Source organism: Chironomus tepperi, unplaced genomic scaffold, assembly GCF_022539635.2.
Source record: "Chironomus tepperi strain 1889 unplaced genomic scaffold, CSIRO-AGI_Ctep_v1 contig_74, whole genome shotgun sequence".
In the NCBI taxonomy this organism is placed as follows: domain Eukaryota; kingdom Metazoa; phylum Arthropoda; class Insecta; order Diptera; family Chironomidae; genus Chironomus; species Chironomus tepperi.
The window spans coordinates 303,873-329,880 of NW_027226196.1; the positions used below are offsets into that span (position 1 = coordinate 303,873).

At 32.8% G+C, this 26,008-nt stretch overlaps 2 protein-coding genes across 3 annotated transcripts; both read left to right on the forward strand.

Annotated features, from left to right (window-relative positions):
* The first annotated feature begins 1,852 nt into the window (after window positions 1–1,852).
* Window positions 1,853–3,995, forward strand: LOC139101058 (uncharacterized). The gene is made up of 5 exons (XM_070653926.1): window positions 1,853–2,069; window positions 2,215–2,502; window positions 2,566–2,733; window positions 2,796–3,069; window positions 3,320–3,995. Exons 1-5 carry the CDS (start codon window positions 1,853–1,855, stop codon window positions 3,993–3,995), a joined length of 1,623 nt encoding a protein of 540 aa, XP_070510027.1.
* A 2,839-nt stretch (window positions 3,996–6,834) lies between these two features.
* Window positions 6,835–25,598, forward strand: GV1. Of its 2 annotated transcripts, none has more exons than XM_070633649.1 (5): window positions 6,835–6,982; window positions 11,111–11,188; window positions 17,617–17,816; window positions 18,163–18,559; window positions 23,477–25,598. In XM_070633649.1, exons 2-5 carry the CDS (start codon window positions 11,171–11,173, stop codon window positions 23,543–23,545), a joined length of 684 nt encoding a protein of 227 aa, XP_070489750.1. In that variant the 5' UTR covers window positions 6,835–6,982; window positions 11,111–11,170; the 3' UTR covers window positions 23,546–25,598. The 2 variants fall into 2 exon arrangements, with proteins under 2 accessions (XP_070489750.1, XP_070489751.1); XM_070633650.1 differs by having other exon boundaries at window positions 6,881–6,982; window positions 11,108–11,188.
* Window positions 25,599–26,008: the final 410 nt, after the last annotated feature.

Genomic DNA, 26,008 nt, shown 5'->3' on the forward strand with positions numbered 1-26,008 from the left:
TGCATAAATCGGTTGTTTTAATGATTTTATCACCACTTGACGGGTTAAATGACGTATAAAGCCAAAAAGATTGATTATTTAATGCAGTAGTAATTCTATAAGTGTTGATTTGGTCCCAAAATTGCCTTTAAAATAATATTTTCATTTGTTTACATGATTTTGTGCATTTAAGAATATAAAATTAGTGTTTCTTGGTGCTTTAAGGAGAATTTATACATGAACATTAATTAAATCGTCTTATTTTAAACTGTAATTTATCATAATTAGAACTTCCAACTTATTAATTGCAGCGAATTTTATGAATTGTTTACCTTATTAGTGTTTGATTGTGTGTGTAAAGAGAATTATTTGATCAAACTTAATTACCAGCATTTAAACTTGCCGATTAAGTCCAATGTAAGTAAAGTCATCGTATCTAGTGTCAGAACAATCATTAACTCATAATAAGTGATTTAAATTAAAATGGATTTTTGCTTAATTGCTTTGTGCATTTTGGTGTCTACTGGATGTTATCATAATAAACAAAATGAGCCTAGATGGTAATAGAATCTTATTTTTATGTACATAATGGCACCAGATTTCATTATGGATTATGGATTCATTGTTGTATAAATTAAATTAGAGTCTCATTCAACCCGAAAATGTCTTACTTGCAACAAAGTACGTATCCCTTAAAAATACTCTTGCCTAACAATCAGACAGCACTTAAGAACAACTATATAATCAATTGCCTCTGTAATTTCATGTTCACACTTCCATCCAACCATAATCAAGTCCAAGAAAACAATGCAAAGAATCCATTATGACTCATATAAAATGCAGTAAAACTAAAATCGAGCATAAGGGACTTCCCTATAATTTTCATGTATCGAAATTTAAACCAGGTTTCCACAAAAGAGGTTAATGCTCAAATCTCGATTCTGCATTTTTATGGAAATGATACTAATTTGAATGAACATAATTGCTATTGAATATATTTTTAACATTTTCAGTTCAATGCTAATGCTAACAAGACTAACTTTAAATGTTAACAAGGGTACATTGACTTATGACTGAGTCAAAAGTTTAATTGAATAATGACTGATGTAGATGAACATAATTATTGGTTTCTGACGCTCAAGCTTTTGGGTTTTTAAGGTGGTTTGAGGCAGTCTTTGAATTGTTCTATTAAGTTGTGACGAAATCTTATTGGATGTGCTAAATGGTTAGATTGAGGCATTGTTTCCACTGAATTTGTGATTCATGTTGAAGAATGAATGGAATTGCTGATGATCATCAGAATCCCGATCGGCACATATTGAAATGTTGCCACTACGGAGACGAGGTGGCAGTATACTTAAATCCGGTTGTTTTAGTCAAGTGGCAGCCACTTGGCTTTAAGTATACTGCCACCTTGTCGCCGTGGTGGCAACATTTCAATATGTGCCGATCAGGAATGAATCACTCGAATTTTGTACGAAAAAGTTGATTTGAGCTGACTTGACTCCAAACTAAATTGTCTTCGACTGCAAGCTATACTCAATGTCATCTTCAGTTCAGCACCTACTCCCAACCAGTAAATGCATAAAAATTCAATTTTATGCATACGAAATCGACAGAAAATTCCCGATACGCCCTAGAAATCCCCACAAGTGCGTAATATAAAGCTACGACAATTGTCTATCCACAGTTACATCGATGGACGTTACAGAAACTTGTTTTGATAAAAAGTAGAATAGAAAACACGTTTGGTGCATTGTAATTAACATATTTATAAAATTTCTATAAGCAACAAAAATGAATTTTAGTTGAATTTCTTCTTTAGTCGTTGACACATCTTCCTAGGAGCTTCACAAGAACTATCTATCAAAAAATGTTGAAAATTTTGGCATTTTGGATAGCAATTGTCTGCCTAAATAGTGCAACAGCACAAGAAACTTGCGGTAAACAGCAATCAGCTCATCAATTAATTTACGGCGGTTCCGCAGTAGCCAAGGGTGAATGGCCATGGATTGTGTCATTATTTACAAAAAGAAACAATCAATTCTTTTGTTCCGGAAATTTAATAAGTCATCAGCATGTATTAACAGGTATTATCTCCTATTTGATATGTATTTAGGCTGTTTGGGAATGGCGTCTATAATTTGATGGATGTAGGTCTTTAGGTCAAACTTTCAGACGTCATTCACGAATATCCCATCCCAAAAAACAATTTTCAACTGTGATACATTCCAGCTGCCCATTGCATATTCGAGAAGCAGTCATTAGGTCCAAAATCGATAAATGACATTTATGCCTACATCGGACGATTAGACATAACGCCATCAATTAATGAGCCAAATGCAATCCAGTCTGATATTAGGAAAATTATTTTAAATCCATCATGGAATCCAAAGGATACTCGATTTGATGCTGACATTGCTATTTTGGTGCTTAAAAGTCCAATTGAGTATTCCGATGCTATTCAGCCTGTTTGTTTGCCAGCTCCAACATATAGTCCATTTAAAACAACTGGAACTGTTGGTGAGTTTCTTAATTGCTGTCATTTTGAGTTCCTTAACTTAATAAACATTTAAATCATTACAGTTGGCTATGGAAAATCAGAATCTGATAAATTGCACGAAACATATCCACGTAAAGTTACAATTAAATCATCCACAAACGAAGAATGCTTCTTCAATGACTATAATTTCGCAAAATACGCTAGTCCAAGAACATTCTGTGCTGGTGAACGAGGCAAAACACCATGCAAAGGTAATGATTTGATCAATTCAAGCTTTGAAATCCTCAAGAACTCCAATTTAAACATATTTCAGGCGATTCTGGTTCTGGATACTTCGTTAACGATGGAAAGTCACTCCAAATTGCAGGAATTGTATCTGCAGCTATCGATAAAGATTGTGGAACAAATGACTATGTTATATTTACTAATGTTGCTAAGTTCTCTGATTGGATTACGAAGGAAATGTCAGTGACTCAGAATGCAAACTCATTTGATTCCGTTTTCAATTGCTTTGATGGGGATTGTGGAACTGCAGACAGTTTAGATTCAAATTTGGTTAACGCACAGTGCACGTTTAGAAATGCTGGGTAAGTAGGAAGGCAGGAAGACATGGAAAATTGGATGTTAGACCGTTTTGTTGTGTTCTGAGGCAATATTTAGTTATGTCCAGCATGGGGTCAGATTGTTGACCTTTTAGGCGCCATGTGACTTCCGGGTTTGAAGCCAATTTAACTAAAATTGACCTAAGCAACATAATCAGATCCAAAAGCCATGATTATTCAATTCTATCCATCCATTAGGTAATTTCTTATCATTCACTCACTTTCCCTTCCATAGCGCAAATTACGGATGCTACGTTGATGACCTAATAGCACCAGATAATGAAATCGTCCTCAATATCAATGGCGGAACTCACAAATCAGGTCGAACAAGTCGAGACGTATCAATAATGCACATGAAAGGTGGAAAAGTCACACATTTTCCAGACATGACAAGAGTGATGCAAACATTCCCAAAATTGAAAGGATTTGGAATTACATTTACAAAATTAAAGCATATTGACAGAAAGGATTTGAAAGGACTTGAACCAATGCAGTTCTTCTTGATTTCTGACAATGAAATTGAAGTCATTCCGCCTGATACCTTTTTGGACTTGAAGAATGTTGAACTTATTGACATCTGTAGAAATAAAATTAAAACATTAGAAGCTGACTGGATTAAGACAATGTCAAAATTGAGAGTATTTAAAGCGAGAAGTAACAAGTTCCAGTTTGTGCCGCCAAACATGTTCAACAACAATCCGTATCTTGAGGAAATTCTCTTTGACGGCAATGAAATTAAAAGAATTGATACAAATTTTATGGATCTTAAGAATGTAAAGACAATTGCAATTCTGTCAAATCCATGTGTCAGCTTGAAGTACTGTAAGGACTCGGAAGATGATAAATGCTTGAAATCAATTGAGAGATTTTCATACATTGTCCTTGGCTATTGTGGATCATTTAAAAATTAATGACTAGACTCAAATAATCGGAAGTACTGACAATAACTACAGCATTTACATATTTATTGACCATTTTTCCACATAATTTAACTCATCATAACACGTCTCAGCTGCTAAAACACTTATGAAGTCATTAACATTAGACACTCAGTCCATAGTCGAACATTAAGATCTTTATAACAATAATTTAAATAATAAAAAATTATATTAGCATCCATTAAATGAGTCTTATTACTGGAAGAACCTGTAATTTCACATTTTGATAATTTTTGACGCTTTAGAATTCATCCATCTTATCCATTAATCTACTCGCGTATCGTTTTAGAGGTGATTTGTATTGTAATGTTTGTTATTTGTTAGCTAGAGCTTTGGGGTGCACGTTAGGTATGGCATGGGATTTGAAAACACGTGGATATTTAGGGTTTGGTACTCTTAACTGCTCTTAACCCTCTGCATGTGCTCCTAGATCGAATCATAATTTTGAGAATCCATAAGGCAGCGAGCAGAGCCAGCAACAGAGTCCTGGCTCTGTGCTGTGGATAAAAAACCTTCTGTTGTAATCTAAGCTCCACATAGGAACATGATTGCAGTAGTAAAGGCATCAAATAAGCAGCATTGGCGTCTGTCTTCGTACCTAGGGATATTCAAGTCAGATTCGGGTGCTTTTTTGCTGTTTTAAGTCACACTAACTCAGTATGAGTATTCGAGACACACAAGTTGTGGCTAGGTACATTGCATTGATAAATCCCACAGCTCGAAATCGAATCGGTTTTTGTATGCAAAAGTTTACTCAACTTACTTACTTACTTTGCTGTCCGAACAGATCAATTGTGGTCCATGACCTCCCTCAGAATTCACCTAAATCTACCTTTATCGCCGGCTGTTGCTTGCCAATTACTGATTCCAAATGCGATACTATCTCGACAGCTTCTTTCCGTGAGTTTTTTGGCCGTCCACGCGATCTAGAAGTCCACCTTTAGTACCTTATGACTTAATAAACTTAGTTGACTCAAGTCGACTCCAAATGGTAAACGGAAGCTAGCTTCAGGCGTCATCTGAGGGAGGTCATTGATCACAATTGATCTGTACCAGAGTTGCAAAGTAAGCTTTTCAATTATCAAGATTTTGTAAGGTTTCGGTCTGTCACAGGTGCCTGTTTTGCAATTCTGATCTATACGATCACCAAAGTAAGTAGGTAGTTTAAACAAACAAGTCATGTAAACTATGAAACCCACAAAAAAAGCCCCATCACACATAAAAAAAGCAGTAACTAAAACTCGAAAACAATAGCAATATATAATAACAAATGAACTTAACCTTGAAAAACAATCGGATTCAATCGTGTGTGAGTCTCAAGCACATTCATTGAACGAGATGTGATGTACATCAATCGGATTTGTAGTTCACAACAACGTACGTAGATTTACATACAAGAGCATCATCATTTTGAATTGTTTTTTTCGTCTATTTCCATACAATAAACGGAAGAGATCTAAATGCATGAAAAAATTTGTAAATGAGAAATGGATATACTTTTTTGAAAAAATAATAATAAAAGTTGTTTGAATGTCATCCACAAAATGGGAAAAATGCTAAACCACAAAGAAGCGTGATGTGCGGTTTTTGTGAGATTTTTTTTGCAATGAGCTTTTTTGGTACCCTTGCTGGAATTTACGGTAGATTTCAATTAAGATTGTGAATGGAAACAGTTAAGAAGTGATGTTTATTTAGATAAAATGTAATTAATAAGTTAATTGAAAATATATTTAATATACTTTGCTGTAATGAGAATTGTGCAATGTATTGAAGTACATGTGCACAGGTCTTTTGCTGCTGATGACCCTAAAACGTCTTATAAGTATAGCAAAATATTGTTTTAACCCAAAAATGTCTTCAGTCAGACAACTTTGATAGATATTTTGTTTAAAACAAGCAAAGCTTTGAAAAAGCTATGAGTTTATACTGATTGTAAGCCAGTCCTGAATAGCATAACGTGTTTGCTTTGGCACTGCTACCGTATTATCGGCAAGACAGAGTTGCTCTGAATGCATCATCACGGATGACTTTTACGATTCATTTTTATGGCGAAAATTGCAATTCGCCTCATTTTGTCGCTCAAAAAAGAACTTAGCTGCTCGGCGAATCTTGCATTATGTTTATGGTTTTTTGACCAGACAGTTCGTGTCTTAATAGATCATAGCTACCGAAAAAACCAGTGTATCTCTGGCTCCAGATGAAGTCTTGATTCTTGCCAGAGTCAAATTCGAATTTGCAATCATTCCAACAATGTGTATCCTCCGGAATAGCTCATCATTGTTCCAATTTTGCTAGTCACTGCATCACAAAATGCAATCTAAAGCTACAGAAAAGCAACAATAAAATCTCAATTTAATTCATTAATTACCAATATTTCTCCCAAAATCAGCACAAGGAACAAGAAGAACTCATTAAAAAAGTTGCTAAAAAAACTAGTAAAAAAGTCTTAAATTGCTTTTAACTTATCGCAAAATAAATATCTCAGATCATAATCGTCCAATATTATTTCCATTACATAATTTTATATCTTTATATCCAGCACATAATAAAGTACACTTTGAGAAAAATTTAACAATCTATGAAAACTAAGTCGTGAGAAAGAAAAAGAAATGAAATGAAAAAAAAGCGATGACCGAAGCTTGAAAAAATTGAGAGATGCAGCTAGTAAGTTGAGAAGATGAGAACTGAAAAGAGAGTAAAATTGCACTTTTACATGAAAAGAAAAAGACAACAACGAGTGACTGCACGACGAAAACAGAATCTAACGTGTGTGTTAGGAGCAAGTCAAGCCAGTCAGCCAGCCAGCCTAATCTCATTCGTTTCGCGAGCGTCGGATTTTTCGCTTATTGGCGAGCGTTGAGGCGAAAATAATAATCTCTAGCCGGCAATAAACAATTTTTCAGATTTACTATTCAGTTTGCTTCGTGTCGTCAGACTGTTAACAATAAATGAAGAGAACGGTAAAGGAATTATTTTTCAAAAAAAGATTAAATTTGAGTTTATGTTGCAAAAAAAAAGATTGTTTTGTGAAGTTTTGTGGACGAGATTGTGAATTTTATTATTTTAATGGACTTTGGATGCTATTTTTTGTGGATTGATTTGTGGAAGAAGTGATTTGAAGTGATCCTCATTTGTTTTTATTTTTTGATGGACTATTGTGCAACTTAATTGATTTTAATTGAAATTTTAATAAGCATGAACTTAAATGGAGTTGAATCGACTCTTCCGTGCAAAATCAGAGTTGACTTTGAGGTCTGGAATTTTTGAAATTGATTTTTTTTTTGGGATTTTTTAAAAGTCAAAAATAGTTTTGGTTTGAAAATTTCTCAAAGTTTGTTTAATTTACCAGGATTAATTTTATTTATTAAAAATGTGCATATTAAGTATTAATTACTTACTTATTGGAACCATGTTTCGACTTAGAGCTTAGATTAATACAAAAGGCTTCATATTAAGTATTGTGATGCAACAAATATCAAACTAGAATCGAAATTTAAGCATTTTTTTAAGCTTCGATTTTTTAATTAATTCTGAGTCAATTGATTTTCATCTGGATAGCTATATATCTACATAATTCTAAGGACAACTAATGTCATCTAAATGTGATTTACTCGTTGAATTGCATTAGAATAATTGCACCTGGTCGTCATTCGACATCTGTTCATTTGGAATTGTGATTCAAATTTGATCTTAATTTCTGGAAATCAGCCTCGATCGAGAAGGCAATTTTACACAATGTCTAGTCAAAAAAAAAAATTAGCCTGAGGTTCAGTACTGACATATTTTACCACTTGGATTCGTAATAGTTCCCATCTGTTCCTATGGAGAATCCTTCTCAAATTCAAATTAATAAACTATGCATATCCTAGCTTACTATGAATTTCTATGTTTGTTTTCTCAAATTGACACTTCTTTTCGGAGATGTTTTAAAAATTTTCAATTAAATTCTGTTAAAATCGAATTCGAAGGCATTATTAAAGTTCTTAAATAAACAATTAGTTAGAATTTAACAAAAATTCAGCCCATAGTTCAAAAGTTTTTAAGTATAATCAGTAAATCTTCTATCTTAGCATTATATCATCAAATGTTCAAGTATATTAATTCAGTATATACTTCAAATCTTGAAACCTTAATTTTTTTGCACGGAAGTAGCAGATTAACAATCGACACAAAAGCTCATTATCAATTGATGAATCCATAACAAAGATATATCATTACTTACTGTTTCTCGGAAGCTCAACAGCATAAAAAATCCGATTTAAAAAACCTCTAAAAAAATTCCCCCTGAAATTCATTTTAATTCCATTAAATCACTATGTTTGTGTACACAAAATCAAAGTCAAGTACATCAAAGCTTTAAAAATTAATCATGCCCATTGACAATATACTATAAGCTAATTAATTAAATTTCATACTCAAACACGAATCCAAAATTGACAAAATAAGAATTCATTAAAACGTGTTAAAATATTTTAATTAAAATGCAGTAAATGAAGCCTTGCCATAGAATCAATAGTGTTGAAGCAGCAAGTGATCATCGCTGCCTGATCGGTCAATGAATGTTGTTTTTTTTTTCTCTCTCATCTAAATGGCAATGGACTGTGAACAGTGCTGTAAATATATAAATAAAATATATGTGAATAAATGAGGATCATTTCATTCCAGTTCACTGGTTTATGCAAGTTATAACTGTGAATTGAGAAAGAGACGAGAATGTATGAATACATGGATGCACAAATAATGGAATTGCCCTTGTAGATTGTTGGTTAAGGGACTCGAGCGCATATTTGAGGCAGAAATTTGTAGTTTGTAATTTAACGGTTTTTTGAAATTCAAAAATTTAACGGTTTTCAAAAGTTCAAATTTTTTCGACTGAATATTTTGAACTTACTTTTTAACAGTTTTCAAAAATTCAAATTTTTTGGATTTAATTTGTAACGATTTTTCAAAATTCAAGCTTTTTGACAGAATTTTTTGATTTTTAACAATTTTAAAAAAATCAAAATTTTCCGACTAATTTTTTGAGCTTAATTTGCAACAGTTTTCTATAATTCAAATTTTATAGATACTAAAATTTTCAGTTTTTAACTGTTTTCAAAAATTCAAAATTTTTGACTGACTTTTTAGATTCAACGGTTTTAAAAAATTCAAATTTAGTCATACAAACTGCATCTTTAGCTCTCAAATTTCCAAAAAAATGTGCTAATAGAAGTGAATTAAAAATATGAAGGAGTGCAAAAATTGCTGTGTGTGAATAATCATAAAGTGTATCACATTGTGTTCTCCTTTGTTGTGTCATGTGCTGTGCTCATTTAAATATTCAATTTACATAAAAGACAATTGCGGAAAATATAAATTGACGAACATAAATTACTGATTTAATTAATTTACTTTTCATTATGATGATTATTAATTGATTTTTTTTGCGTATCCAACAAAAACTTACGCAATTTTTTGTCTGTACGTAGCGCATTTTCTTGGGTTTTGCAAATGTTATGACCGCAAGCTATTTTCTTTTTATTAGTTGAAGCAACCTGAGACATGAGGCTAGTCTGTGATCCAGTCAGTTAATTTAAAAATCAATCAGCTATTGACATGTGGAATAAAATATCATATTTAGTAATCGTATTATGCATTTGATTATGCTGTTTTTAATTAGGTAGTCAAAATAGAAATGCAGACATTTTTCGTTGCTAATTGATCATGTCAACAGTCGATTAATATTCTTGATTTATTATTTTGCATGATTAATTACTTTGAATGGATTCAATTGATGGATTGAATTGTCAATTGTTAGTAATTAGTCAGTAGGATCAGTTCAGTTCATCTAATTCTGTCAAAAACTACTGAACTGTTTTTCCTGCATTTTAGATGCGCAGGGCAGCAGTGTTCGACTGTATTTTATGATTCGTCCAAGAATTCAGGTCTGGAGACGTTGTAAACGCATTTTTAAGGACCATTCACTTATTATGTCACAGAATAACGAAAAGAACCACTAATACCCAACTACATACCCGTCGTCATACCTCCTCACCCCGCCTTCCCTGAATGTAATAAGTTAACGACCTCATTTGACTTCTTAACGTCGTTATATGACGGAAATTCGGTATGTCCATTCTAGAATTCAATCATTTGGATCCAAAGAAAAGTTTAATTGCTAATCAGCACTTCTGAAAACACCTCAGCTCAAAACTAGCTCAGATTAATTGTAGAAAAGTCATTTCAAGTCACCACGACTCCCGAATGAAGCACAACTGAGAAAACTCAAACTCTACAGTCCGAAATCTCAATTTACTTAGATAGACTACATAGATAGCTAGTCTTGATCCACAAAAAACATGTTGACTTTTTCATTCATTGCTCCATCCTATTCACTAATTAAATTTAAAAGCTTACTGCATTTTAAGACAAAACTCCATTCTAATTTTTAAAATCAGATCTAAGACTTAAAGATCAATCTTTCCTTGGGATTTTCTTCTTATAATCGCTTTCATTACCGTAACGGTGGAAGCTACAGTCATTTGCAAGAGTGCCTAAAGGCGTTTGTAATGACTTCTTGGTAGCTTTTGTTAGTGGATTGTTAGATTGTCTGGTTTATGCAGGAGGTTGAGATGCTGTGATTGATGTTGTCTCAATGTTGAGGTTGATGAGCTTCAATGTTAGTCTAGCTGAGGAAAGGACTGGAATAGATCTTAAAATTCGCTCCCGAGGAGGACAGAATGCAATTAGTCGATGCTATGTCTAGTAATATAATTCATATATCATGGGAAGTTCGACAAATGTCAAGTTAAACTAGAAATAAGGTCTATTAATCGCAAATGAGATGCAACCGTCGATTTTCTATCAAAATTTGATATTTTGAGCTTAACTTTACTTTTAGGGGTTCAAATCTTGAATAATTAGGATCAAATCACAAAATACAATAGTTTTCTATCAATCCTCCCCAAGAAAATGCGCTCCAAAATCAACCCTCAATCCACATAAATTATCACATAATTTCCTCATCTACAACATAACCTCACATTTATTTTTTATTACTTTTTTCCTATTCCTATCTTTTCTTATGACGCTTAAATATCGATTAGCAGTAAATTACGGATACTCAAAGAAAATCATCATACTACAATTATCAAGCCATTACCATTACAATGAGCACCGTGAATTTGGTGAGTATACTAAACATGTAGATAATCATGCTTAAAAACAATTTGCAAACACTAGACGTTAAATAATGGACGAATGATAAATTAAATGTGTAATTTATATGCATGCACACGCAAATAACACATATATACAATTGCTCAATTAATGTCATTGTGAAATGTGCAATCTAATAATATGGGAACAAATTTATGATTAATTTTCTCGCGATGTTGAGGATTCATGGATGTAGATGATGAAGATCTCAAACAATTTGAGTGACATGAGATTGTTTTGAGTTAGGTTTAGACTTTGATTGTTTAGCTAGACGTTTATTGACCTGACTTTTGTTTGTCAATGCTATTCAAGGTCGTTTTAAATTGCTTAATTTGCATAATCGGGGATTAAATGATTATTAATTGATGGCAAATGTAGTTAGTGGAATCAGATGTGTGCTGTTCTTAGAAGTTAGTCGTGGAATTTGTAATTGGAGTCACCTTAAAATTAAGAATTCAGATCGAATTTTGATAAATTGGGCAATCAAAGCATTAAAATTGATTCAATTTTAAGCAGGGATGCAGTGATAGTTTCCATCAATTTGATCCATCATCCTTAAATACACCAGTGTCTTGAATGATCTGGAACTTTGGTATTTAACTTGACGGAATGTCGTGACCATTTTAGGAATTCTTGTTATATCGACAACACTCTTTAATATGTTTCAGAGGTCCAGTCTCTGATGGGAATCGAACCTATATCACAAATGAAAGTATGAATACAGATATTCGCTATGTTGCATAACCACTCGGCTACATAGGCCTTATTCTCGCTCTGGAAGATTTGTCTATTTATCAGAGCTCGAAGTCGAACCAAACTTTGCATGGATTCGAGTCGACTCAAGTCGACTTCGAGTTCTGCTATTTATAGTTCGATACCTCAGATTCTACTCTGCTTAATCACCTTAATCAGTATCTTCTAATTTTACTAAAACACAGTCAAAGCCAAATTGAATTCGCTAAGAACTTAATAAAATTTGTATGAAATTTTATACTTCACAAGTGCTAGCAAAAATAAATTTCATGCAAATATAAATAGGTTCTTAAGTGAACCAGAGCGAACTTGAGTCAGAAGCATAGCCAGAATAATTAAATGGAGGAAGCCAGGGTAAACGGAAAGTGTCCTGCTTTTAGCAAATCAATTTTAGCAGTGTCCTGCTTTTAGCACTTATGTTTGAATTTTGAAAAAACGTTAGAAGTTATCATAAAAAATTGATTTTTTCTTGAGTTTAAAACGTTTATTTAAATTTTTACGGTTAATTAGTTGATAACTTGCAGAAATAATGCCAATATACTTGATAAATTCAGCAGATATCAATAAAAATTAACATTAAAAATTTTATATCTCTACCGTTATTTTTTATTCAAATATTCGGTGCTCAAAACCGTATAAATTCTTTCAAAACCATATAAAAATAACTGTCAGTTTTTCTACTCGTTTACCCTGGGGAGGAAGGTTCCAAAAGTAGGGTTGACCCTGAATACGCCTCTAACTCAAGACGACTTCTGAGGTTGAATTTATGTTCACAAAATCAACCTTCCGCCATCGCCATCCAGCTGTAATCTTCTCATACATTTTAAATAGATTTTCAACCAATTTTACATCCACTCAGTCATGTGAAGATGATAATTTGAATATTACATAAGAAAATCTCAAAACAATCGCTTGATTTCCTCAAATTCAATCTCCACACAGCCACAAAATCTCTCTTATCTTAATAAGGCCATCAAATAAATCACAAAAGAAAACCTTTTTTTTCAACAAGATAATTAAAAAAATCTCATAGACATCCACACATGTCCATAATGTTTACAAATGCTGTAAATTTTACGAATGAAGAGCTTCCAAAAATTGAATTTCATAACAAATTTCCTGTCATTTTTCAAAAAAAAAAACATAATTAAATGCAAATTTCACATGATTAATTTCCATTAAAATTTAATTTTAATACACAAAACCTTTAATTATGATTGTTAATGTCGATAAGCGTAAAGTTGTTAAGTCTCGTTTAACGAGAATCATTAAAAAATGTTGAATATTTTGAATTATTAATTGACATTCATTCATATCCATTTACGGGATATTCAATATTGGAATTGAAATTAATAAATTAACGCATATGAAACATTATGAAAATCCAAGATCGATGCTGTTAATAAGGCTATGATACTTTAGCAGCATATGTGTAAATGAAAAATCTCCTTATTATTTCTTTTAAGTACAAAAAATTATTATTGAATCACGAGATCAATTAATTTGGATTATTGTCTTATTACTTTAGTTTTATTGCTAATTAGTCTCATGACTAATTGATTTCGGTTAGCAAAGTAACAAAGATGGATTAAATCGGGCGTTTTTGAAACTTTGAATGCAAGAGAGACTGTTGTGGACATTTTGTTAAGATGACTGCTTATAGAGCAAACTGAATCATTCAATTGCGTCTCTAGAAGAACTCTAGCTTACGTCGGAAATTTCCAGATGTATGCTGGTCATACTGTGCTTTTGGAGGCTATTCGACTGAAAAGCAAAATTTCATATGTAACTCTTACATTGTTCTGTTTACCTTTTACCCCCTTTAATAATCCGAACAGCACAATATTCATGAGCGTATTCAGAAGAAGGATTTTCCAAGATTAATTCTATCCATTTTTTGGCAAAATTGTTCAATTTGATTGGATTTTTAGTAAAAAGATCAAATACCCCGCTAAATGGTAAAGATCCATACGGATGCATTCAATAAAAGACGAAAAATTCGCCTATCAGCATCACGATGAATGTGTAGGTGAAAAATGGATTTTAGCGCATTGTGCACCCTCGGGATTTAAGTCCAATATTGCACGAGTAAGCCTATAATTCCTTTAAACCTTCAAATATTCAGATCATTGAGATCCTGAGATACGCTAAGCCGATTCTCAACTAATAATGGTTTAACGAGTTGGGGGGTGCGTCAGACCTCTGCACTCATTAGACCCCACATCATTTAATTGGATTAAAATCACTTTTTTGATGACATTACTGACTGAAGGAAGGCTCTGAGCCGCGTTTCTAAATGATTCAAAAAAGGACAAGTAAACAATTTCTCCTGCCGTGTCTCAAACCGCAGGTTGGTATTGCAATAATTATGTACCGAAGTGCTAAACCATTCAACCACAGATCAACTTCGGATTTTTAAATATCTAGAGAATAAAATAATTACAGAATTAACTTGTCACGATGCGAAATTCCCAAAAGAATTAAAAAAGATATTTCATAACATCCTAAACACAACTCTCACAAAAAAATTTCTCCAGTAAATTAAAAACACCACGAAATTCAATCTTCAATTTCTTCTTATTCTCCCCCCGTGACAATTCAGCAACAGCTACTCTTCTTATTATTTATCAACATGAAAACAATTTTTTCACATTATTCACACAAAAGATTAATTGCATCGCATAAAATAACAATCTCCAAAGGTGATTAACTTTTGACTTTACTTATTATACATCCATTTGTATTTATGTTTATCTTGCTTTTCCCCGAAGTCTGTTGGAATTACAATTTAAGATGATTTTTTTTTAGATAATAAGGTAGATTACATCATAAGCTATAAAAGAAGTGCCACAAAAGACATAAAATAATTTTCTGTGGTGTGAATGGAACCGAAAGTTCGATCTGATTTTAATCGATGCTATTGATTTGTGAGGGAAAATAATTTTTATGACTTATTGGCTGCATTACCATAGCGAATTGGGGTCTTGTCTTAAAAAATAATTGTTATGATCGACATTCATCTTAATTTACTTTAAAATTGTTTATGTCTTACTCAATTTATGCTGATTTTATGGATTGAAAATGAAAGTATAGATTCAGTTCTTTTATGTGAATTATTTGGTATGGATCCCGAGTGGTGCAGTGATGTGATTTAGATGGATTGAAATACTGTCATGTGGTTAGGGTCACGATGGAGCGTTTTAAAGACGTAGCGATGCTCTGACGACATATTTATTAATATCTGATAGCATGAAACTAAGCAATGATTAGACTAATGATCGAGGTTAACAAGCCATGATACTCGCTATTCATAATTTAGAAATCACAAGTTACAATAATTTGGCACCAACCAGGCCACTTGTCAATATCTTTAACAGACAAAGAGTCTGATTTCAGGCTCCGCAGTGGTCTTTCTGTATTATGAAAGCATGCTCTTTGCCTTTTTGAGTATTAAATCATATTTGACGGGAAAATAGCATCAAGTCAGGCTCAAACCTCATTATTAGATTTTTTGATGACATGTCTTAACTCAAGTGTTTCTCCTGGAAGTCACATGATGCAACAATGGCTAAAATTCTAACCCAAACTGATTCAAATCTGGTCTGAGTCCGAATTTCATTCAATCTGGCCTGGAGCTAGAGTCCAACTGGTCTTTAGCGGATTTTAGGCCATTTCAACCTCTTATGCTTCTCGGGTCACCTTCTTGTGTCACTTTAGTCATCTGCATAATGCAGTTCAACTATCTAAAAATTCCAGAACCACCAGTGTGTAGCCCTTGTAAACTTTATAACACAACTCGACAGAAGTGTCTTGTATCAGCAAATTTACACTGATTCGACATGAAAAGTCCATAAAGATACATTAAAGGATTTACGTATGATACACAGAATGACTTTTTCATGCACAATTGTAATTGAGTTGTCGTTAAAATAAATAAATCACAACTTAATCAGACCAATTCGAGTGGCACAATCGAATGTCAAAAATCTTTTTCCACACCTTATTGTCTGTAACGTGATAAATTTACGAACGGAGGTAATTTCATGCTAAGATCAAATTGATTTTTTGTGCAGCTTTAGCTACTGTAATGAATTCAAAGCGTTTGAAAAATTCTGCTAGAATTTGTTGATTGAAAATGTTTAACAAGTTGTTGTTTTGCAATTGGCTAGACATAGACTTATTGGCAGACATGAATGAGTTGTGGTTGAGGGGAATTAGTAAATATTAAGTTATTGAGTGTTTAATGGCAAGAACGCATGGGAAATTGTCAGTTATGGTGTGGTTTTGTCACATGATACATTTATGTTCTGTTGAATTTGATCATCATGCTTAAATTGGTGCGCTTGGTCCTGATTTTAAGGCAAAAATTGATGAATTGTCGATTCCATACGGAATTTGAGTTTCGAGCTTTGGTACGAGCTTACCCAAGTAACCAAAATATTCCATTTATTTTCCTTCGACATTAAAGGAAAATAATATGTACTATCCATTTATATATCAAATTTTTTTGTTGTCCTTGTATGTTCTAAAAGTATTCCATTGATGGACTACCGCAACTCGCGAAAGTTCGAATCTCAGTTTTTCACCATAGAAAAATTTTTTTGGCAAGAAAAATAAATTTTGTTCTAAATTTTGAATTCTGTATACTTCACAAGAGCAAACAGAAATCACTTTTATAAGTCCGACCCAAATTTATATGGAACTTATAAATATTTATGAATGTGCTCGAGACTTAACAGTATGCAGCTTAATTAAATTAAGCATCTTTTGTCATTTTTTCATGGTGTTAGTGTACTATAATTAAGTGCACACTAATACTTTAACAATAAAAATACATAAATATTCATGGAAAAAATACAAAGAAAACATGTGAATATTTATATTCATTTTATTGTCCATCAATGTAATACTTTTGTATTACATTGGTTTTCCCTTTATGTTCTACATTTATGTCATATTGCATCTTCCCTATTTTCTTCCTTTTCCTAACGACAAGGAAAGTACATGGAATGTACAAAAGTATTATCCATGGAAGATTCTTATGTAATACACAATTCTTCCTTTTGGTTACATGGGTAGCTTGAATTTCAAATTTTTAATAGAAATAGTTTATCAAATTCATTTAAATTCAACTGGGGATATAGCATATTGAAGGTATATTAAACCTCTAAATATCATTGCATTACCTAGCAATACTAATTGCTTATTTCACCCTTAACAATATTAATAGCCCTAGTAATGATTCCAATTATTCATTCTTACAAAAAAAAATATTAATAAAATCCAAAATGAACTTCAATTTTATAAAGAATCAAGCCAAACTGAATAATGTCTGTAAAATTAAAACCAACCGAATAGGTTAAAAGTATCATACAAGACACTTAACAACGTGTTTAGATCTCAATGAAATCATAAAAAGTCATAACTTGCTCATAAACATATATGAGAATTTATTATCGACAGAATTAATATCGTGATATAATAATCTAGTCTACATTAATGCTCATAATAGAGAAACTTGAGGTTAAAAGGTTGACCATCATTAATGATCATAACTTTATTGCAAATTCATTAAAAAAATATTTTTAATATCTTCAATAATTCACTTTCTAATTCCAAAAAATTTCTCACGTCTATCCAACAGAAACATCATTACCAATTTGTGATTTTCACACTCCTATACACCCTTGTATCCACAATAAAAGTTGACTTTGGTACGCGAGGAGGTCCAATTATTCCACCACCACCAACAACACCATCACCGCCACCATCTTTACCGTATCGAGATCCAGCACCTGTCTGGGAGGATCAATCCAATGACATTGCCAATCCTCGACCTTATGTGTAAGTGCATGTTGATGTTAATCTTTAAATTGAATTGAAATTGAAGTCGTGAATGACTTCTTTGTGATTTTTTTTGGAGTCAGGGTTGGGATTTAAGGAACTGGATTGTTGGATTGCCATTGGACTATGTCTGGGACTTATATGCGACATGTATTTGCTGCAGGGTCATACCAAGAAGAGTTAACATACTCTTTCAGGTTCGAATCCTACTGGCAATGCTTTTTTTCTTACATAACCCATAGAAGACATCCACAAAATGTCAAATACCCAAAATTCGACATTTCCAACCTTTAACCATCTCTGTCTCAATCCGCATGACTTAATATATTATTTACATTCCCAACAGCTATCAATTACCACCGCCATCAAGATCCCGCGAAAATACCGTAAATATTTTCGATCCAAACTATAAACCAGCACAATATACACCGTCATCACATGTCACACCAGTAAATAATTTCAATAACCAATATGGATATTCTCTTGTTCCTATTTACATACCGAATGAAGGTTACCGATACTTTGTTGTCGTACCAGTTGACAAATGGAACTATCTCAATACAAATCTCATAAATGATGATCAAAATTCATTGGAATCACAGCAACAACAAAAATATGACAAGTATGATAAATATAATGGAAAATATAATGCTAAACTTAAGAAGTATAAGGCATATGAGAAATTTATTAAGCCAGCAACAACATTTCATCATCAGCAGCAGCAACAATATCAACAGCAAGTGGTAAGAACATATATTTATTTAAAAGGCATAAGAACAAGATCTGATCGAGCATACATATTTGTCTCACAATTTGATGTAATAGGAATTATTAAATTGTACACACATATTAGGTATTGCTGTACTTGATGTTATGCAATGTTGAGAAAGAAAGAGTTGAGAGAAATATGAACAGTATTGAGATCAGTTATAAGATTTTGTAGCACATTTGACGCTATTCAGTGTAAGACATTAAAGAAATGAACTTTTTTTTTTCGTGGTATCCAGAGTTGGGGGGTTAGTTGTAGGGTTCGTTCAAAACTGCTGACCTATAGCATTGGATGAACTATAAGGAATAGCCAAAAACTGCAGTCCTACTCTTCCAAAATGCTGGAAATGCAGGTCGAACCCTAAAAGTTCTTGGCGAAACCCTAAAGGTTCTTGGACGAACCCTAATTAATTGATAAGGATGAAGCACTTAACCTTAAAGGTACCTCATGAGACTGTAAGAGTGTAGCCTCAAAATCGTGGTTAGCAACCTAAGAGCCATTAAATTCTAGTGTATTATCGCTTTCTGGTGTGCGTTGTAAGGATTAAAGCATTACCCGAGTGGACAACTTGACATAATGACCAACTAATAACTAGACCTATGGTCGACTAATGTCATATTTTATGGAACGTTAGTAGAATGTCATTAATCGATTTTAGATTCAGTTGTTCCTTACTTTCTTCACTGACCGTATAAATCAATGGCCGTTGTGATCCATGACTATGCTTTCTCGCTATCGGGATTTCCCAGGAAATTTATCGGGACCGGGATTTCGAGAAAGCATGTCCATGACCTCCCTCAGATGCTACCTAACACTAGCTCTATCGCCGACTACCGCTTGCCAATTTCTGATTCTGTTGTTAATTAGACATTGTGTCATGCTATCCACTCGGGGTAGTTTAGAGGATGTGTCGGGACGTTACAACATTTTTTGGTTTTTTTTTCAACATTTCCGAGACGTTTACTTTGGCTTGGGACTGAAGTAAATGTAGTCGAGTGTAAATTCAGCAATATTAGGCTACTAGTTCTAGGAAATGACACACTGTTTGGACAACACTGCAATATGTAATGGATTTAACCAAATTAACATACAGAAATAAAATGAATTGATGCCTCAATTCGTAAGGTTCAGATTTATTAATATAATATGTAATGCAAACTAAGGTTCAAATCCTATAAGCAGATTTCGTTTAAAATATTGTCGCCGAATAATTTTTTTTTTCTAAAATTTAGATCCCAACATCACCAACTCTGCCTAAACGTTTATTATAAAAAGCTGTTCATAAATCCATAAGACCGTCCACTGCATTTATTATGCCACAATATTTTTTTTTTCTTCCTTCTATCAACATTTCCACTCATTTCTCTGTCCCGATTACAGTTCAACTTCATTCATTATCATACGCAATATTGCATTACATTCGCAGCATAAAAGTTTTATCGGCACAAATGTTATATCACGAACTGCTCTGTATGTCACTCTTTCACCTACTTTTTTTCCTTCAATTTCTTTAACCTGTAAAGATATAAAATGCAGTATTATTGACGGAAATTTTTTTTCTATTAAATGCCAGCTATGCGTATAATTTGACATGTGTGTATGCATTGGACGGCAATTTGCAAACATCGAAGGGAAATGGTGCTGAATAAATGTGCAGTTCAGTTAATTAGAAAAAAAAAAATTACAAAATAGGTTCAAAAAGAAGTGAAAATTGCACATGTTTGGTTATGTAAATTGTATGTGCCATGACATTTAGCTCAAGACATGACATGAAAGTTCATACTAATGCCAGTTGCAACTGTGGATTGTTGGCACTTACTATTCTAATTGCTTATTAAAAAACACAGTGTGCCTTTCTATAAGGAAATGGAAGTTGTAAGAAGCACAAAAAAAAGGGAAAGTTCAGTCAAAATATTTAGCATTGACTGCCAATTTTGTGAGTTATATTGATGAGCTACTGAGTACTAAAATTTTATTGAAAATTGGATATTTTCAACGCTTCATTGAAGAGATCGGCAGCTTTTCGAGGCTGAAAATTAAGTGATCAAGATTGTTTATTAAGAAGTTCCATTATTGGGAATTAAATTGGGTATTTTGGTGTCAATGGAAGTTATTATGAGATTCCTGTAGTGTATTAAGAAGGATAACTTTGGTGCTATGTAGAGTAATGCGGGATTTGGGATGCTGGATTCATTTGAAAGGACAAATATCAATATTATTGAAGAATTAAAGCTTAATGGCCAAACTAAAGGGAATTAGATGCCGATAACGTTTGATTTTCTTAGTTGCGGACATGATTAATGCATCTAGACTGGATCATTAATTGTCCTTAGAACTAGACGTAAATACAAACATATAAGCCCAATGGTGCGCAACCATTTATTCTTCCCTGCACACCTTGATGGCTAATCCAAACTCGATGGACCAAGCTCGCGCGTGGCATACGGTTAATGATATTTCCAACAAAAAAAAATTGTTGTAACACACTATGGTAACTCATGATCTTAATAAAAAAAATAATTAAGGTGATTTCTAAAGTAATAAGAAAGCATTTGATTCGATCACTGAGATTCGAACTCAATTTCATTTTTTTTCGAGCATCAATTATCATTAGTAGCAAGATACTTCAGCAGCACTTGACTAGAACGTCTAAATTTGTGTATCAAAATGACTGGCAAATGTTCTTTTAGTATATGGATGTTTGTGTATATCAATATTGTCAGTACTCCAGATTAGGAAGTGACCTTAGTATATTAATTAGACCAGTGATAAAGCAACATTTTTTGTGTCACGACACATCTTGATGAGAAGTTCGATCAAAACCGCACACGACATACGGTCCATGATATTCCCAAAATGCACACTATTGAGTCTAAATACAAAAATGCGTCTAAATTGGCGACAAATAAGAGTGTCATAGGATACATGTTGCTCATCATTAATTTGGGCATTATGTGTGCAATCGAATTTTTTGGAAGTACCAAGAACAGCATCCCATGTATGATTTTGGTCGTGGTTTAAGAGCAACGTGTGTTATGGCTTAACAGCAAGTTGTACCGTGACACACAAAAAAGGTTGCTTATGCCCGAAAAATCCAAAATCAAGTACAGATAAAATACCAGGAAATGGTAGACAAACCACGAAGTAATTTATGATTATTTCAATAAACTTTCCAGCATTTCACCCAAAATATGAGCAACAAACTTACCAAATTCAAACCAAACCCCCTCAAATCATGTCTCAATGCTCAAAAATTCACCATTTCAAAAAAGATGCACGTCTAAAATTAAATAATTTCTATCCAAACCCACTCAATGTCTATCGTTCACCAAAAAAGCATACTTAAAAGCAATTCCATTACTATAAATACAGACTAAACATCTTTCGCAAATATAGCAAGTCCAAAGATGATCATAAACTGCTCAATTTTAGAGCAATGGTGCAAATTTAAAGTAATTGAGTATCATCGTTGAAATTAACTTTACTTTTTTAACGCACCGTGAAGATCAAGAGATATAGTCACTGCAGTAACCTTGAATAAAGAGTAAGTGAAGCGCCATTCGCTCTAAAAAAAAGAAGCGAAAAGACAGAAAATGAAGAAAAAGAAGATTGTCGGTGTGTAGAATTTGTATGCGATGTTGTAATATAACTTTTATAAGAGTACATCTTGTAGCATGAAACCATCCATCTGTCCATCCAATTGGAACTCGTTTTTTTAGCACATTCATTCTTGTTTTGAACGCGTTTTTCTAGGACAATGAGGCGGTAATGTGCATGCTTTGTAGTTCTGAATTTCAGTTTTAAAGTATTTTTGACCGTTAATTCTCAAAAATCTTTTGACCGTTATTTTTCAAAAAAAATTTGACCGTTATTTTTTAAAATTTGTCAATCGATAATTAGTCAAATATTTTTCGACCGTTATTTTTCAAAAATTTCTTGGTCGTTATTTTTCAAATAATTACTGACTGTTAATTTTGAAATTTTTGTTGGCCGTTAGCTTTTAAATATTTTATGTCAGTTAACTTTCAAATATTTTCTGTCAGTTATGTTTCAAGTAATTTCAGACTCCTATTTTTCAAATAAATTTTGACCGTTATTTTTCGAATACTGTTTATCTGCTATGATTCAAATATTTATTGACCGTTTCAAATATTGTTTGTCAATCATTTTTCAAAAATTTCTTAACGTTATTTTGAAAAATTTTTTAAATAGTTTTAGACCGTTATTTTTCAAAAATCTTTTGAGCATTATTTATCAAACACTTTCCTTCATTTCCTTCATAAATGCGCTTTTACGAATCACAATTGACCTCGCCTCGTCTTTAAAAACAGCTTTATACATATCTTGCTGAATATGTCAGTGCATGCATGACATACGATATGTAACATATTAATATTTGTAATAGATATGTCGTTGGTGTTATATGACTTAATCCCAACATTTTTCATTAAATTGAACTTTCACCTTTAATGTAACTAAACTTAACGCAATTATGGCCATTTTAATTATAATGCATTGCACGCATTTACATTGTTTGAGTAATTGATATGCTGAATAGAGTCTGAAATGCGTAAAATGGGCTGATCCCTTAAATTTATACCTTTTTGACACCAAAATCCGTCTCAAGCCCTAATTATTCTGTTCATTAAATCCAAAAATAGTCGTGAGCATTTAACTCAGGAACATCTAGCACTGCCGATGAATTTCACAATGTCCGATTATACGCAGCTCAAAAAGGCGTGAAATTCATATGCAATAATTGTTATTGAGAGGTGCTCATTTATCAGACGTTGCCGATATATATATAATTAAGCTATTACTAAAGCCCTACAATCTACATTGATTGATTTTCAATTACATAATCACAACTTTTTTTCTCATTTACTTACAGAATTACCAGCAATATCAGCAAGAAAAAGATCGACCAATCAAGAAAGTTGAACAATGGAACAAGCAATAGTGATGCGACCGTCGAATTAAAAATATATAATTTTATGTGCATTTACATAATAACGCAAAGTCAAAAAAACATAAAAAAACAATACTTAACTTCCACTTCTTATTCTTTCGACATCATCAAAATTTTTAATTTTGTTTTCACTTTTTTTGCCATCGCCGAATTTAATTCGAATTTAAAAATTGTTTTTAGTAATTTTATGACAAGAAATTTGTTAGTGAGGAGAGTCGGTGTGGTGAGAATCGATTGAGGCGCATTTTTTGAGGGATTTTGTGGTTTTAAGTCGTCTTGAGTTTTGGATTAATTGTGTCGGATTTCGGTTTTAATTCTTGTTTGTGTCAATCTACCGAATTTAATTACTGTTGTGCCTGCCTTTGATTGTTTTGTGTATCTTAGACTGTCAAAGAGCCACAAAACATAACTCAATTAATAGGAAAAGAAATCAATTTTTAATAACATTTCTAGCCAGGAACAAAGCTCGAATTCTACAACAATTCCGTACGACTCGAATCGGTTCATTTAAGCAAAATTTGTTCCAATTCAAGTGATTTTTGAGCTAGTTTACTGGCTGTTCTTTATCATGCAAATTCAAAAAGTGCCAAAATTCTTTTAATAAAATTCTAAAATTTAATATTTTTGATTAATGTGCCATTTTCTACAACAAATTATGAATTATTCATTTGGCGAAGATATTTTCAGTTCTATTTATATAGTTACAACTTTTCTGCATTACTAAATGATAAAGATTCCGAAAAAAAAAGGAAGAAGGCTCCGAAACAAAGCTTTTAACCCGATTGGCATAAATTATTCACGGCAAGGATACGGAGTGTCACTAGAAGTATCTTTGTAGTGAAGATTATTAATGTTATGTAAAAATCATAAAAATTGCAAATTTTACGACTCTAGATTTAAAAAAAATTGCATTCTAAAGCATTCGACCCTTAGAAATCCATTTTTGTAAATTGGCAATCCTTTAAAACACTTTAAAATATCAAAATTCAAACTCATCCAATCCAAAATCCAAAACGCCAACAAAACAAAACTACAAACTACCCAAAAAAAAAAGTTGCGCAAAATTAAAAAAAAATCACCATTGTATGTACGTGATGATTCTCCTGCTTTTGTAATAAGAAAAAAAAATAATAATATTTACGACTCAGCTCACGTTTTTAGAGCGCATTAGGACATCGAAAATGAAAATGTCTACCTATTTTTAAAAAACTACATTAAAATGCAACATTGTTCAATCACTCGAGACAGAGGTGTGCTGATGACATCAGAAATAATGTCAGTGGTGGGTAACCTGTGTGTTGTGGCACTCTAGTGTGACGACAAGAATTGAATGGAAAAGGCCATGCAGCGTATGCCGTGTGGGGTTGTCGTCTCCGAGTGACACAAATGAAGAAGGCTCCGGAGCTTTAAGGGCTCTGCAAAGCCTCTTTTTATGGCCAAATGGTCAAATGACGTCCATATTACGGCCAAACGAAGACGGCTTCCATTTGGTATTGATAAAACAGGTTTATTGAAGCCTTAAGAGCTCCATAGCGGAGCATTCCTCATTTTAGTCGCTCGAGTCGATGCTTAATATCAATATGTACCCCAAAAAACAATAGGTTGCCCACCACTGATTTTGTATTAAAAAATAAAAGAAAAGCTTAAAAAATTAAATTTATTTTCAAATACGAGGCCATGCTTTACAAATGTATATAAAATATATATGCCTTCCAATTCCTTCCATTAGCGCTCGCAAATGCTGATTAGAATGACTTAAATCAATCCACACGCGTCCTACAATGTTGCAACTCAAACTATATTATTGAGTATCACTCTTAATTTTTTTCATAAATATTTATTAGCATCTAGCTGCTAAGGACTTCCACATTCTTAAATTTGCGACTCGCTGTCAATTTTTCATTTTTTGGAAAGAAAGAACTCAGCCACATTTTGACACATGCCTGTAAATAATCATGACTTAGAGATGTAATTAAACTTAAATTGTAATGATTTATATGAAAAAAAAATAATAATAAAAATGATACATTTTTGGATTAATTTAGTTCATGCCTTACTACTTTGTAACATGCCTATCTATTTCAGGTTATTAATATTTCAGAATTTTTTAAATTAATGCTGTTTGTGTGGCGGCAAAACTGCATACGGAATCAGGAAAAAAAACATCAATAAATATAATACGTCTTAATTTCTCAAGGCACATCCAATTCATGCTGTAATTGATGAGAAAAATTTAATTTCGATCATTGATATCGGATTCAATTCATTCATTCAATAAGGGGTCGTTCACTTATTACGTAACATATTGCTTTTGAAGTCAAACCCTCTTCCTTGAGACTGCTTCTTCTACTGTAATCATGTTCCAATGTGGAGCCCAGATATGAAGGGCCCAGATACTACCATATCTGCCCTTACTTTGTATATAGCATTGAAGACACGTTATGTCCCAAAGAG